Here is a 17,177-nt window from a genome sequence, read left to right as displayed (position 1 = left end):
TGAAAATCGTTAAAGTGTGATACAACGGGTTAGCATTTTTCAAAAGTGTATTAAGTCTCACATACGACAGTTTTGCAAAAAACTATTTCTGACAGAAAATATTATACATGCATGGAGTTATGATTTTATTCACCCAATAGAGTATTATTGTTTAGCTGAAACTGTTGCTAAAGTAAAAAGAAATGGAATGGTGAAACTATTTCTCCGTTTCCTGAAAAAGCAACGTTTTGCTTAATACCAACAATATATATATATATATATATATATATATATCCCACATAGAGGAGCAATAACACAATTTGTATTGCAGTTCCAATGTGCATTTCACCATTAGAGTTGTTTGGAACCTGGCATAGGTGTTCCAATGCATTTAGATGCTCAACCACAACGAATCACCAGGAAACACTTTATTGCATTAAGTTACAAATAACAATATCTAAAGTTGGTTAGATGGCGAGGCATTTAGTAATTATTTTGGGTGGGAAATAGAAAGAAAGCAGTTGAATGAGAAGGGAGAATACTCTGTACTAGAGAAGTTGGGAGAGTGTGAGATATGGAAAACAACTTGAGAAATAAAGGAAAAGAAAGAAAACAGAATTTGTGTGTGTGTATGATGTATGTGCGTTGGGGGGAGTGTGAGTGTGTGTGTGTATTGTTGTCGATTCGCGGTGTGTTCATCAGAGTAGTGGATTGGCAGAAGCGTTAGAACGTTGGAATAATGCTTAGCGGTATTTGTTCCGGCTCTTCGTGTTCCGGCACTTCGTGAGGGCCAGCTTGGCTTTTCATCCTTTCAGCGCTGTGGTCGATGTAATAGACTAAACATCTCCCCACCTAAAAAAAAAAAAAGGAAAAAAAAATGCTGACCGTGTGCGAAAACTAGAAAATTTATTATCATTAAAGACGGCAAACTGGCAAAATCGTTTGCACGCCAGACAAAAATGCAGATCGCATTTCTTCCGTCTTTACATTCTGAGATCAAATTCCGCCGGTATCTACTTGGCCTTTCATCCTTTCGAGGTCAATGAAATAAGTACCAGTTGAACATTAGGGGTTGATGTAAACGACTAGCCCCTCCCTCAAAATATCAGGTCTTGTGCCTATTTTATAGAGAATTATTAAAGGCAGCGAGCAGACAGAATCGTCAGAATATCGGACAAAATACCTTTCCATATTTATTCCGGCTCTTTATGTTTTGAGCTCAAATCCTGCCGAGGTTAGCTCTGCTTCCACTCTTCTGAAGTCGATAAAGTAAAATACCAATCCAGTATTGGAAGCGTTGGTATCGATTTAACTTCTGTCAAAAAGGCTGACCTTGTGTCGTGATCAGTTTTATGCTATTAATTTAAAATAAACTATTTAGTCAGACAATGAAATTTTGCTCCACAACGATGACGAGTTCCACAATATTCTTTGAATTCTTTTGTTATTTTTCAGTGATATTCCACTGCATATCCTGGTCATTCATTTGGAAATCATCGTGGTCGGATTATTTGCAGCAGCGTCAGCAACATACTCTTCTTTAGAACAAATGATCACTAGTAGCTTTGTTAGTCCTTGTTATACGTGAACTTATTTAAACATTGGCTATATTTTTTTATATCATTAATGATCCATCATTATTTTAAAACTAAAAATATCATTTTTACCCACAATTCCGGGAACATTTCAGGAAGCTTAACAGTAGCAATACTGTGCCAATTCCCGTAAAAATTTTATGCTGAAGTTATTCCGATAAAGGAAATTTTCAAAATATAGTAATAAAATTTTCAAGTGAGATTTAAAAAAAATATATGTATTATATTTATGTCTATGCAATTTTCAAAAGTTTTTTTTTTAATATATATAAAACACATGCTCAATAGTAACTTCGTTTATCCTTGTTATGTGTGAATATATTTAAAACATTGAGACTACTTTATATATCATTTGCCCATTTTTTATTTATAAAATGCTGGTTACCCACATCTCCTGGAATGTTCGAGAAAGTTTTAACATTAATATTATTGTAAAATTTTCAATAAAAATTTAAAGCTGAATTTATTCTCTCGGAGGAACTTTAAACGATAAAATTTTTATGTGGCGTTTAGTGAAAAATATATCAATCTAATTATATTTATGCCTATTCAATTTTCAGAGTGTATATATTTAAAAAAAAAAATCCTATACCTTTTATAAAACATGTCATATCAGAAGTCAAGAGCAACGGAATAAAAACGCAGTTGAAAGGTAATACTATGCTTTACAATGTTTCGAAGCAAGAATTTGAAAAAAGATAGAAGAGACTTTAAAACAAACATTAAAACAAATATGATGTTTCGCTCATTAGACTGTGGCCTTGCTGGGGCACCGCCTTGAAGAATTTTTGGTTGAATGAATCAACCTTAGTACGTGTTTCATTTCTTTAGGCTGGTATTTATTGTACTCTGTCGAACCGCTAAGTTACAGGGACGTAAACACACCAAGACCTGTTATCAAGCGGTGGTAGGAGATAAACACAGACACATACACGTGCGCCACACACACACATATATATACACACTCTCTCACACACACACACATATATATACGCGAGGAGCTTCTTTCAGTTTCCGTCTACCAAAACCACTTGCAAGGCTTTGATCGACCCGAAGCTATAGTAGAAGACACTTACCCAAGTTGCCACGCAGTGGGAATGAACCCGGAACCATGTGGTTGGGAAACGAACTTCTTACCACTCAGCCATACAAGCGTTGAAATAAATTTAATACAATCGAAATTTTAATTAAAAAATACGAGTAAAAAGGAATTAAATACATTTATTTCAAAATGTCATCAGGTCTTCAACGAGTCTTTCAAGATCGATATGCAAATAGGTGTGCGAACTGACTTAATTTCACTGTAACCGTTCGAAAGTTAGTTGATGGCTAAAACTTATGGACTTCTGTTTGTTCTTTCTTCTTGAATTTACAGACATATTACTTTATTGTATCTATAGTGATTGACACTCTTCTTTTAATTTTGACTCTATATCTTCTGGAGGAGTCACCTCAATCCTATATATATATATTAACCAAAATGAAGTAGATTGACAAAATTATTTTTTGAACCTGTTGAAGACACACAAGATGTCGAAATATCGTTCACTAGATGACAATGGCACTCTTCTTTTAATTTTGACTCTTTTATTATTATTATTATTATTATTATTGAGTGAGAGAGCAGTGCATGCCATCAAAGTGACACTGGGGTAAAATATACGAAGCCCAGTATACCCATAATGACTACCCGCCTGATAAGGGTACACCAGGCACATGCATCACAACCATATGTGCGCGATATGGTGATCAAAATAAACAGCACATGACCTTGCAGGTGGTGCCCAGTTAGAATTTTCTTCTGGTCGAGTAACCCATCCCACTCAAAAGGTCCCTGAATAAGGGTTATTTAAGGAAGTTAAATGAAACACCCATGTTTCCAGAGGTGAATCATTTAAACTCCAAATAATCCCCCTCAACACATGGCTATGATGCTCCCCCACTACTTCTGCTCGTGATCAGAGATGCACATATCGTCAGCCACTAAGGGACATGCTCAACTGGTTAAGGTCAAACAACTGACAAGCAAATCTGTGGTATTGAGCAGAATATTTGCTGTAGCCCATCTTTTATACCAAGACAAAACAATGTACATGTATTATTATTATTATTATTATTATTATTATTATTATTATTATTATTTAAGGATTGATGTTACTCCTCCAGAAAATAAAGAAACAATAAGAAGAGTGCGATTGTTATCGAATGAACAATATTTCGACATCTCGTGCGTCTTCCACAAGTTCAAAATAATCATCTCGATCGACTTCATCTTGGTAATATTTAAGAGGAGTGACATTAATCCTTAAATATTACCAACATGAAGTCGATCGAGATGATTATTTTGAACTTCTGGAAGACACACGAGATGTCGAAACATTGTTCATTCGATAACAGTCGCACTCTTTTTATTGTTTCTTTCTTTCTCTTCTTCTTCTTCTTCTTCTTCTTCTTCTTGAGTGAGAGAGCAGTGCATGCCATCAAAGTGACACAGGGGTAAAATATACGAAGCCCAGTATATCCATCATGACTACCCGTCTGACAACCATATGTGCGCGACACAGTGATATCATATCAAGATAAACAGCGCATGACCTTGCAGGTGGGGGTCCAGTTAGAATTTTCCTCTGGTCGAGTAGCCCATACCGCTCAAGAGGTCCCTGAATAAGGATTATTTAAGGATGTTGAACGAACCACCCATGTTTCCAGAAGTGAATTATCCAAGCCTCTAAGAATTACTTTCAACACATGGCTATGGTGCTACCCCATTATTATTATTATTATTATTATTATTATTATTATCATTAAAATTCCGCCGAGGTCGACTTTGCCTTTCATCCTTTCGCGGTCGAAAGCTGAGTGCTGGGATCGATGTAATCGCTTAGTCCCCTATCCACAAATTTCAGGCCTTGTGCCTTTAGTAGAAAGGATTATTATTATCATAATTAGTTTATTTGTTAGAGTCAGACATTCTGTGATCCCTTCAATGACTATCTGTTCTTCTCTGTGTCTCCAGTTCTCTCTGGTGTTGTCCTCTCTGTTCCGGAATAGACGGGACACGACCAGAGAGAAGAGGAGGCACGAAGGACAGTCACTGAAGAGGACACGGAATGGGTGATGAAAGAACCCTTTCAAATAAACTAATAATAATAGTAATAATAGACTTAAAGGTGAAGATCAAATAATTAGTGAATGTTTTTATTGAAAAAAAAAAGAAAAAGAAAAAATGACCATCCCCAAATATAACGATGTTAAATATTTTCTGGTCTTGGAAAAAAAAAAGCAAGAGTTTGAGACATGATTGCAACCATGTTAAGGATGTGCTATGATTCTCAGTGTGTGTATGTGTGTGTGTGTGTGTTGTGTGTGTGTGTGTGTGTGCAGTGTGGAGTTGGGGCAACGAAGGTGAGGTCCTTCTTCGTAGGGATACAGCTCACAGAACCATAATTGCTGAGAAGAGTAGGAAAAGAATATAAGCTGAGTTATATAAGCTCCTTTCGGTGAGGAGCAGGAAGGATTGGCTGCAGTTGCAGATGCAGAATAACTTAAGAACTTAAGAGGTACGTGATTTACGAAGATATACTTCACGTTTTGGAAAGTGGTCTTACAAAATTGGCGATATTGAGTAAACACTGCCTAGTTTTGGCGGGAGAGTGAGTTTTTCTGTCGTTTTAAATTCGTTTATAGTTATCTATGTATTTTTGTTTGAATAGCTGCAGTGCAGCTATGAGTAAACCAACTGAGAGTCTTGGGACTTTGTGTTGATATATGGTTCATATATAACGAGAGCATATTCTGATGGCGAGAAATTAACGTGAAAACATGAGGTGCTAACACAAGTAACTATACCGAACAAGGCTTGAGGCCACTGTAGCATAAGAGACCAGAAAGAAAGAAAAAAAAAAGTGGGGGGTACAAATTCAAAAGAAGCAGATGGCTAGAAAATTTAAAGGACTCAATATTATAGAACAGGGGAAGACAAGATGAAGGTAGTAAGTTCCAGTGAATAGCAGTTCAAGAAAAGAAGCTATAAGAATAAAAAGACTTATGACTAACAGAAAGCTCAACATGGGTGCACCTGGGAAAAGAAGCAAGTGACATGTTTAAAGAAATGTCTTCAACATCACTATGACGATTCAAAGTTCTCCCTGCTATAAATAACAAGCCACCGTCTTGAAAAGAGTAATATATTAAATGTTGTAGGCAAACAATGCCCGAGAGACGGTTTGATCAGTCAGTGTTGTTCTTGCGCTAAATAGCAATAATAGCGGCAGCAGCTGCGCGATTTAAATGGAGAAAACTTTAATGAAGTACGATAAATTTAACCTGTGAAACTGCACGTTATTCTCATTTATTTGTACACCAAATTCATACATGATAAAACACTCTTTTATGTTATCACTGAGAATGTAATTTCTCTCTCAAATTTATTCACTGGTTTCTTCGAGATTTTGTACATCCTTTTCTTTCCGCTCTGTTTCAGCTTTCTTCGTGCAGAACGCGGCCTTCCTAGTGTTTTATTTTCAATATTAGTCTCCCAACAAGAATTAATTTATTTTTAAAAATCTATATTTTTGTTCATCAAAATTCACTGAGAAGTAAATTTTATCGCGTTTTTCAAGTGTAAAGAAGAAAATTTCAGAAATATTTTTTCATGCATTAAACGAAAGAATTGCCTCCCTTACTTCAAATGTAAGGGAGATAATTCAACGGCTAAACGAAGAATCCTCTTGAATGAAGCCCCGTTGAAAGAAATTTTTCTCATCTATTTTATGTATGCTGAAAAGAGAAAGTTTCGGGTTCTGTTCCACTGCGTGACGCCTTGGGTGAGTCACTTCTACAACTATAGTACCGGGCCGATCAATGTCTTGTAGTTTAATTTGATTGACGGAAATAAATAAATAAATACAATAAATAAATAAATAAACAGCTCGCTTCCCAACCACACGGTTCCGAGTTCACCTTGCCCAAGGTGCCACGCACCTTGGGTAAGTGTCTTCTACTATAGCCTCGGGTCGGCCAAAGCCTTGTGAGTGGATTTGGTAGACAGAAACTGAAAGAAACCCGTCGTATGTATATGTATGTATGTATGTATGTATGTATGTATGTATGTATGTATGTATGTATGTATAATTAAATAAGGGTAGAAATTGATATTAATCAATTAAAACCAGTGGCCTAGCATAATTTTTTTTTTAAATCCGAAGATTAAAAATTTTTTTTACTTATAAAATTTAGAGGACTGGCCACTTCATTTCGTATATTTTCATTTGTCTTGCTTATTTTTACACTTTGTTTTTTTGCTGAGTTTTTTCTTGAGAACACATTCTTCGTGGAAAATGGCGATTTTGACGTCTATATCTAGCATATAGGCTGTCCACTTTTAGTGGTCAGTCCTCTAAATTTTGTATATATATATATATATTATATATATATATATTATATATATATATATATATGTATGTATAAGGCTGAAAAGGAACACACGAGTTGATATATATGAAAAAACAAGTCAAAATAGAAAATGCTAAAATAATTTTATAAAGAACATTTCAGTACCGGTTTCGGTCATTTTGAGACCTTTCCAACTGTAACGATTAAATAATTAAATTTAGAAAAATTAGAAGAAAAGTTTTTTTAAAGGAATATTTGTATAGTGTTCAAATATAAGTGGCATTCTGCCTTTCTCTGTCTCCCTTGTTTGCACTTGTGTGTTCGAGGTCCTTACGACCAAAAGCCTTACCATACATCTCCACACACAACCCTCTCAATAACGAAGCCTTCGGCACCATCCTCCACAACATACCCCTCCTAAAAAAAGACCACAGAATGAACACAATCCTCCAAACACACGATCATAAAAAGCAAGAGACAGCCTAAATCTATGAAAAGACTCCTAACACAAGCCCGAATTCACTCTTCAACATAGAAGCCGACAGTAAAAAAATGTGGAAGACCCAATTGCGGGATATGCGATTATCTAATTGAGGGATCAGAGTTCTCCTTCAAACAAGGACAACGGTTTACAGTGAAAAGCAACTTCACATGTGCTTCGGAGAACCTAATATACTCACTAACCTGCTCCGGGTGTCAAGAGCAGTACATAGGCCAAACAAAAAATAGTTTGCGTAAAAGAATGGCCCTGCACAGATCCCAGATAAAAATTCCCCAAAACAGAAAAATAAATAGCTTTCAGCCAACACATAGATACTTGCGCCAACAACAAAACACCAGGCTTCAGGATTTTCCCCCTCTACCAATTTAGGGACGATACAACCTCGAGACAACGAATAAGTAAAGAAACTCTCTTTATTACAAAATACAGGCCACTTCTTAACGGATCTACGACAAACGATTAATATACCTCAACTTTAGAATAAAAGAAATACACACACAAATATTATATTCCAAAGAATCCATTACAAATCAGCCCCAATCACAGCTATAATCCATAACATGCCAACTTCAAGTCATACAACACCTCACTACTTTCACCCATTCATATTCTCCCTTCTCTTTTTTCTTCTTCTTCCTCTTCTTCTTCATCATCATCATCAACGTCATCATCATCACCATCATCATCATCTTCTCCTCCTCCTTCTTCTTCTTCTTCTTCTTCTTCTTCTTCTTCTTCTTCTCCACCTTCTACCTCTTAACTTTATCACTAATGCTTTTTAGTATAACACCTACGCAAATTCCATAAACAAACCTTTCAATAGAAATATTCTCCTGAATTGAACTGCGACTGCTAGCCGCCACTGACCATTCAAAATACGACCATCAGGGCACTCCCAGATTTTCCCACCCCCTCTCCTCATCAGCCTCCTTCTTCTTCTACCCTACCAAGAATTCACAACGACCTCGAACACACAAGTGCAAACAAGGGAGACAGAGAAAGGCAGAATGCCACTTATATTTGAACACTATACAAATATTCCTTTAAAAAAACTTTTCTTCTAATTTTTCTAAATTTAATTATTTAATCGTTACAGTTGAAAAGGTCTCAAAATGACCGAAACCGGTACTGAAATGTTCTTTATAAAATTATTTTAGCATTTTCTATTTTGACTTGTTTTTTCATATATATATATTATATATATATATATATATATATATATATATATATATGTATGTGTGTGGGTATGTTTGTGTGTTTGTCCCCACCAACATCGTTTGACAACCGATGCTGGAGTGTTTATGTCCCCGTAACTTAGCGGTCTGGCAAAAGAGAACGATAGAATAAGTACTTGGCTTACAAAAATAAGTTCTTGGGGTCGATTTGCTCGACTAAAGGCGGTGCTCCATCATAGCCGCAGCTAGATGACTGAAACAAATAAAATCTATTTGAATATATATATATATACAGATATATATACTATTCTCTCTCTCTCTGCCTTTCTCTCTCTCTCTCTCTCTCTCTCTCTCTCATATATATATTATATATATATATATATATATATATATATATATGCATATTTGTGCGTGTGTGTAGCTTTGTGTAGATGTTTATATTGTTTTTTGCCACTCCGCACCGCTTGACAATTGGCACTGGTTTGTTTACGCGCCTGTAACCTAGCAGTTCGGCAAAATAGTTCAATAGAATAAATACAAGGCTTAAAAAGTAAGTACCACTGTCGACTTATTTGGCTATTCCTGTCAAGGCGGTGCTCCAGTATGGTCGCAATCCAGTGAATGGAAAAGGTAAAAAGAAAACGATAAAAAAATACGGACTCATATGCGCGTCTTAAAAGGCATTTTCTTTTCTTCTTTTTTCTTTTACTTGTTTCAGTCATTTGACTGCGGTCATGCTGAAACACCGCCTTTAATCGAACCAAATCGACCCCAGGACTTATTCTATCGGTCTCTTTTGCCAAACCGCTACGTTACGGGGACCTAAGCCCACCAGCATCGGTTGTCAAGCGATGTTGGGGGACAAACACAGATACACAACTCACCCATACATACATACATACATACATACATACATACATACATACATACATACATACATACATACATACATACATACATACATGCATATATACATATACATATATATATATATACGACGGGCTTTTTTCAGTTTTCGTCTACCAAATCCACTCACGAGGCTTTGGTCGGCTATAGTAGAAGACACTTGCCGAAGGTGCCACGCAGTGGGACTGAACCCGGAACCATGTCGTTGGTAAGCAGGCTACTTACCACACAGCCACTCCTGCGCATTGGAGAATATTTGTCGGTGATTCTATACAGGTGTTCTATACATGGAGTTTTGTTTCTTAAACAAATATTTGTATCACCTTTACTAAATTCAAAAAATTAAGGCATCCACACCTACCTACCTACCTACCTGCCTGCCTGCCTACCTACCTACCTATCTACCTACCTACCTACCTACCTACCTACCTACCAACCTACCTACCTACATACCTACCAACATACATACATACATACATACATCCATGCCTATTTTCCTACTTGTCTACCTACCTACGTATATCCATCCATCCATCCTTCAGTAGTGTGGGAAGATATGGTGCTGCAGATTCAAAATATTAACTTTAAAGTCAGACCTTTAAAAGCAAACTGCACTGTTAATTTCGTTAAGTTTTTATTTTACATGTTTGCAGTATCCCTATTCAAACACATCTATCCGGTCAGCTTTTTCATTGACTCCATCGTTCCTTTCCCAAATTAATCTCCAGTAACTTTCTATTTGTTCTGTTGATGAGATGCTTTTTACTAATATTTTATTTTTGTTGAAGTTGTAATGGACTGATAGGGCTCTCTACCAAACAATCTATTCAGAGTTTTCCGCTTATAATCTGCAGATTTATATTTTGATTTCTCTGTTGTCGCTGTTAGTTCTTGTGTCATCTGGTGGTGTTTGGAATTATGGTTTTGAGTCATCGAACTGCTTTCCTAGTTTCTCATAACTGATCATGATGTTTCGGGAATTTGTTGATTGTGTTGTACTTGATAACTACAACAATCTGCGAGTTAATTTTACGAATAAAGAGAATTTTATTCAAGTTGTAGGCTCAGCCCGGCTCCAGGTGATTACTTCTGTCTTAACTGTGCAGCTCCAGCCGTTAGAGATCTTATATGATTAGCAAGTCCTGCTCTTGACAAACAAACTCTCCTGCAGATCTTACAAATATTTTAAAGCAGAAAAGTGTCTGGGATTGTAGTTAAGTCCTGTCTACGAAGTGCTCGTTTCAAGAGAGATTGTTCAATTCTTCGAACTTAAAATGCTTTACATCTATTGTAGATCATTTGTTTCCAAACCAATTGATCTTGCGTCATCTGCCCCCAGTCTTCAACTTTCACATTAAGAGTCTTAAGGTTGCTTTTGACAGCATCCCTAAAATGTTTCTTAGGTTTATGTCTCGGGGTTTGCCATGCTGCAACTCCCCGTAAAACAACTGCTTTGGCGACTTGTCATCCTGCATCCAAGCAAGGTGCCCAACCCAACGCATCTGATTGCGTATGAGGATCATTTCAATACTGGATGTGTTAGCTTGCTGAAGAACAACGGTACATACATAGATGCATACATACATACATACATACATACATACATACATACATACATACATACATACAAACAAGAATCTGGATAAACTGGGATTTTCAGAAAGAGAAATCGACCGGCTAATTCGTACATTACAAGTGCAATCTGTGAGTGGAACAGTAAAAATATGCAAGACTTTTCTCAAGTTCCAAATGTGAATCTGTGGTAACTACATCTCAAAGATGGAGCCTTGTATATTTGTTGGAAACCGGCTCTCTCCTCATTGAAAGATTTATAACAATTAAAAAATAGAAGAGACATACATACATACATACAACATACATACATACATACATACATACATACATACATACATACATACATACATTATGGCTGCCCCCTCGTTATCGAGTATGGTCATTGCACGAAGCTTAACTGTTACTAGTGCTGTGATCGAATGTGACTTTTTAGCCCAGCTAAAGATCTACAATGTCTTGTACAAAGACATACATACATACATACATACATACATACATACATACATGCATGCATACATACATACATACATGCATACATACATACATACATACATACATACATACATACATAAAGACATACATACATACATACATACATACATACATACATACATACATACATACATACATACATACATACATACATACATACATACATACATACATACACACATACATATTTACCTATTTATTTACCTGCAGGTGCAGTGATTGAGAAATTCAGGTTCAGTCCCACTGCACAGCTCTTTGGTTTAATGTCTTCCGCTATAGCCCCGTGCCATTCAATACTATGAGTGAATTTTTTATGTGTCTATCAGTGATTCAAGTATTACAATTAATTTTTAGTCTATTTTTCTTTTATTTTCTTTATTTTCTTTTCCTGTTTTCTTTTATTTTCCAAGCAATTTTGTTTCTTTATATGCCAATCTATGCACAATCTTGTACTTATGTTTAATGATTCTCGTGACGCTACTTCGGCTAAAATACAGTGAAGTCTGTACTTTACTGCTGAAGTAATAAAAATACCAAATCATGCCAGGAATTTACAATATAACTAAAATAATATTTCACATTAATGAATATTTCTTGCTTCACCAGCACTTAATTATTTCTGGTTAGCTTTAAATACAGCGTTCATTAAATATCGTGACGCATATTTGCCATTTGAATATGGATAACCCCTAAGGGTGGATGCTACTGTAGTTTGTAGCCCCAGGAAGATATCTCCTCCAGCTGGCTATAGACACACTATCTGTGTCCTCTCAGTATTTGTGAAGGGGAGTCATCCTCCCCGTCTTCAACTCATGATATACACGGATCCGAGTTTCAAGGTGTTTACCTTTCATCAGCCTGTTTACCTTTCATCAGACAATCATGGTTGTCGACGAGAAGTCAGCTCCCTTCACAAATACATATACTTTTTCCAGTGTCGATTGACACTGATATTGAAAAAGTGAAATCAAACAATGATAAATCTCAGAGCGAGTTATAAACAGTAGCGGTAACACATCGTGACGCATATTTGCCATTTGAATATTAAATAATTTTACACTAAATAACATAATCGGTGTAACGTTTGCCAAGTTTGGAATTTATGACATAGGAACGCCTGCAAATGGAACACGATCGTAAACACGCAGCTAAAACAGAATAAAGCCTGTATCAATTTATACGCCTGATTCAAGAACAGATATATGTAAATCCTTTAATTACTGTTATTTTTTTTAGCACAGACTGAAACCCTTGCGATTCAATCCAGCCGGGAGATCGTATTTCATATAGCTGATCAAATATCAGCTTATTCTATGAACAGATTCGTTTCTCTCGGGCGATGTAGCTAATAAAAGAGATAAAGCAATAGTTTACAAGCATGGCTTTTTCTAGTTTTGTTATCTTATATAACCAGGTGCGCATAAATAGTAATTGCAGTTTTATTTTAAATGCCTGTAAACCAAATACGATAAACACTAGGGAAATCGGTTATTAAATCCCTGCACTGAGGCACCGGCAAAAAGTATTAAAAGGCAACATTAAATAGGCGCAGGAGTGGCTGTGTGGTAAGTAGCTTGCTAACCAACCACATGGTTCCGGGTTCAGTCCCACTGCGTGGCATCTTGGGCAAGTGTCTTCTGCTATAGCCCCGGGCCGACCAAAGCCTTGTGAGTGGATTTGGTAGACGGAAACTGAAAGAAGCCTGTCGTATATATGTATATATATGTATGTGTGTGTGTGTTTGTGTGTCTGTGTTAGTCCCCCTAGCATTGCTTGACAACCGATGCTGGTGTGTTTGCATCCCCGTCACTTAGCGGTTTGGCAAAAGAGACCGATAGAATAAGTACTGGGCTTACAAAGAATAAGTCCCGGGGTCGATTTGCTCGACTAAAGGCGGTGCTCCAGCATGGCCGCAGTCAAATGACTGAAATAAGTAAAAGAGTAAAAGAGTAATAGAAACATGAAAAAGAAAATAAAGTAATAATAAATCTCTGAACGAGATGTAAACAGTAACCGCTCGACAACGTAAAGTATACTAGCCATATCAATATGGCTAACCACTAAGGGTTCACTCAAAAAGGGTGAAAAAAATGTACCATTACTGATATAGTTAGTGGTTACTTCGTCGGTTACGACGATAAGGGTTCAGTTGATCCGAACGGAGCAACCTGCTCGTGGAATTAACATGCAACTGGCTGAGTACTCCACAGTACAGTTTACACTGAGAACTACGTTAAACGTTGTTCTCAGGGAGTTTCAGCGCGACACAGAATGTGACACAGTTGGCCTAATTGAATTATAGGTACAACTCATTTTTTGCTAGCTGAGTGGACTGGGGCAACGTGAAATAAAGTGTCTTAGCGGTACGGCAAAAGAGACCGATAGAATAAGTACTAGGTTTACAAAGAATAAGTCCTGGGGTGGATTTGTTCGGCTAAAGGCGGTGCTCCAATATGGACGCAGTCAAATAACTGAAACAAGAACAAACACACACACACACACACTTTTCTTTTTTTCTTTTACTTGTTTCAGTCATTTGACTGCGGTCATGTTGGAGCACCGCCTTTTAGTCGAGCAAATCGACGCTAGGACTTAGTCTTTGTAAACCTAGTACTTATTCTATCGGGATCTTTTACCGCACCGCTAAGTTACAGGGACATAAACACACCAGCATCGGTTGTCAAGCGACGTTGGGGGGACAAACACAGGCACACATATATATGTACATATATATGATGGCCGTCCACTCGTGACCGAGGAAGACCATTGTTGACCTTCAGGAACATTGTGTGCTCTAGGACTAACTTATATTTTGCATTTGCAGCTCCGTTGGTGGCTAATGAGACCTGCTTTTGACAAGCATACACGACTGCAAACATTGCAAACCAAGCTTTCCCCATTCATTACACCAGAGCAGCACGCTGTAAGTTCTTCATGCAGAATACGTGCTCTTTCAAAGGTGTCGACCCCCTCCTTAACCTTCCATCATCTGTGGCGATGACAGGCATTGCTCTTCCAGTCAGTTTCCTGCATATCGCAGGCCTTTAATGAGGACTCGACACAGTCCTTAAATCGCAGCCTTGGTTTCTGCTGGGGTCTCTTTCCATTCACAAGTTCCCCATATAGCATCTGTTTAGGGATCCTGCTATCCTTCATTTTAATAAGGTGTCCAGTCCAGCGTAACCGGTGCTTGGGCACCATCACCTCAATACTCAAGATATCAGCTGTCCTCAGGAATCTGTGTGTCTGAGACATCTCTGATTAAAGCGCTCAAGGGCCCTTACATGACGTTTGTAAAGGATCCATGTCTCACATGAGTAAAGGAGTGATGTCAGTACACATGCACTGTACACAGCAATTTTTGCATGCTTTGTGATGCCATGCTGGGACCAGACACGAGACTGAAGAGACCGGAAGGAATCAGTTGCTCTCTGCGGCCTGAAAGAAATTTCATCATCCAGAGAGCAAGAACGGCTGAGTGTGCTGCCCAGGTAGACAAACTTGTCTATCACTTTCAGAATTTTTCCTTCAACCAAGATAGCTGGTTCCACATATAGATTTCCTGGTGCAGGTTGGAACATTACAACAGTCTTGTTCAGGCTAATGCTGAGTCCAAATGCCGTGCAGGAAGCAGAAATACGATTATTAAGTATTTGCATATCATTCACTCTATGAGTGACTAAGTCACAGTCATCTGCTTAAAGGAAGTCACGAATAAGAGACGGGAAGACTTTTGAATTGGAAAATCGATACTTGTCATATATTACCAGAGACTAACCTTAGAAAAAGCATGAGTAAAAGCAACAGCAAAGTACAAGGAAAAGAGAGTTGAGGCAAGGATGGCACCCTGCTTGATACCATTCTCTACAGGAATGGGTCCCGCCATTCCACCACCAACATTGACCCAAGCGTCCACCCCATCATGAAAGGATTTAATTATAGATACAAAGTGATCCGGACATCCAAGTTTGTCAAGTATTTTCCATAGCAAGGCCCCATTTACAGTACCAAAGGCCTTCGTTAAATCAATGAATACCTGGACAAGATCCATACTTTGCTCATAGCATTTCTCCTGCATCTGTCTTGCAGTGAAAATCATATCCATTGTTCCTCTACCAGATCGGAAGCCACATTGATATTCAGATAGGACATCATTTACGAGACACCCGTTCAGGCGGGTAAGAAGAATATTTGCCAGAACCTTGCCAGCAGCTGATAGTAAAGCAATACCTCTGTAGTTACCACACATTGTTCTGGCTCCCTTTCCTTTATAGAGGGGAAGAATAATTGAATCCTTCCAGTCTTTAGGTACTGCACTATTCCTCCAGACTGCACTAATAAGTTCATGAAGGGACTGTATGATGTAATCACCACCAAATTGCAAGACCTCAGCACAGATTCCATCCATTCCATGTGCCCTACCAAGATTCAATTTACTTATTGATGTCATTACCTCATCTATTGAGCGCGTGGAATTTAAGGAGCCAATGATAGGTCTTTGTTGCAGAGTATCAATCAGTTTCATCCACAACTGACTCATAAATACATACATACCTACATACATACTTACATACATATACATATACATACATACATACATACATACATATATATATATACATACATATATACATACATATACACACATACATACATATACACACATACATACATATATATATATATATATATATATAATATATATATATACATACATACATACATATACTTACATACATATACATACATATATATATATTATATATTATACCTACTTCGTTTTTTTTATGTATCTAGATTGCAAGATTCTTTATGTGAATTCGTGTGTTGAAGCAAATTTTGCCGTATCTGGGCAGAGTGATACTGCCTTAATACTTAACACACCCACAGGTTCAATTTCCACTCATTTATTTTTTGTGTCTGTTTTGGAAATTTAACCGGTGAATATTTTAGATATTAAGACAGTATTTAGTTAATTTTTATGGCTGGTCAGAGAGTAACCATTGGTTTCGCACCTATAAAGCACCTTATAGGTGTGAAGCTAATGGTCACACTCTGATCGACCATAACAATTGTTCGTTGTTGCTCATTCCTTCTCGAGCCATGCTTGGTCTATAGGTTCCTAGATGAAAGGAGGAAAGAGTGAAAGAAGTTCGCCATTACCTTCTGCCGGAGCTTCGTGGAGCTGAAGTGTTTCGCTCATAAACACACATATCGCCCGGTCTGAGATTCGAACCCGCGATCCCTCGACCGCTAGTGCGCTGATCTAACCATTAAGTCATATTACCTCCACGACCATAAAAATTAACTTCCTAAAAATACATTACTGATCTAATGCTTTGGAGTGTGCTTCGTTTTCGGATATATGAAATACTGACAGTAATATATATATATATATATATATATGTGTGTGTGGTGTGTGTGTGTGTGTGTGTGGTGTGTGTGTGTGTATTTGTATGGGGGAAGGCGGCGAGCTGACGGAAACGTATAGAAGAATTCGGAAGGATGGGCCACCAAATAAGCCTTTTGTGATACCCGTACAGCCAGGAACTTTTCAGC

The 17,177-nt window shown here is 37.4% G+C and overlaps 1 protein-coding gene across 2 annotated transcripts in view; it reads left to right on the top strand.

Moving 5' to 3' along the window:
- LOC115223228 (amino acid transporter AVT3B-like) overlaps positions 1-2,036 on the top strand; it is a 31,360-nt gene extending 29,324 nt beyond the window's left edge. For both annotated transcript variants that reach the window (XM_029793716.2, XM_036498534.1), the window contains one exon: positions 1,435-2,036. In XM_029793716.2, the coding sequence (XP_029649576.2) occupies positions 1,435-1,567 (133 nt within the window). In that variant the 3' untranslated portion in view covers positions 1,568-2,036. The remainder of the gene's footprint in view (positions 1-1,434) is intronic.
- Positions 2,037-17,177: the final 15,141 nt, after the last annotated feature.

Source organism: Octopus sinensis, linkage group LG2, assembly GCF_006345805.1.
Source record: "Octopus sinensis linkage group LG2, ASM634580v1, whole genome shotgun sequence".
NCBI lineage: Eukaryota > Metazoa > Mollusca > Cephalopoda > Octopoda > Octopodidae > Octopus > Octopus sinensis.
This window is presented reverse-complemented; position numbering and strand designations above follow the sequence as displayed.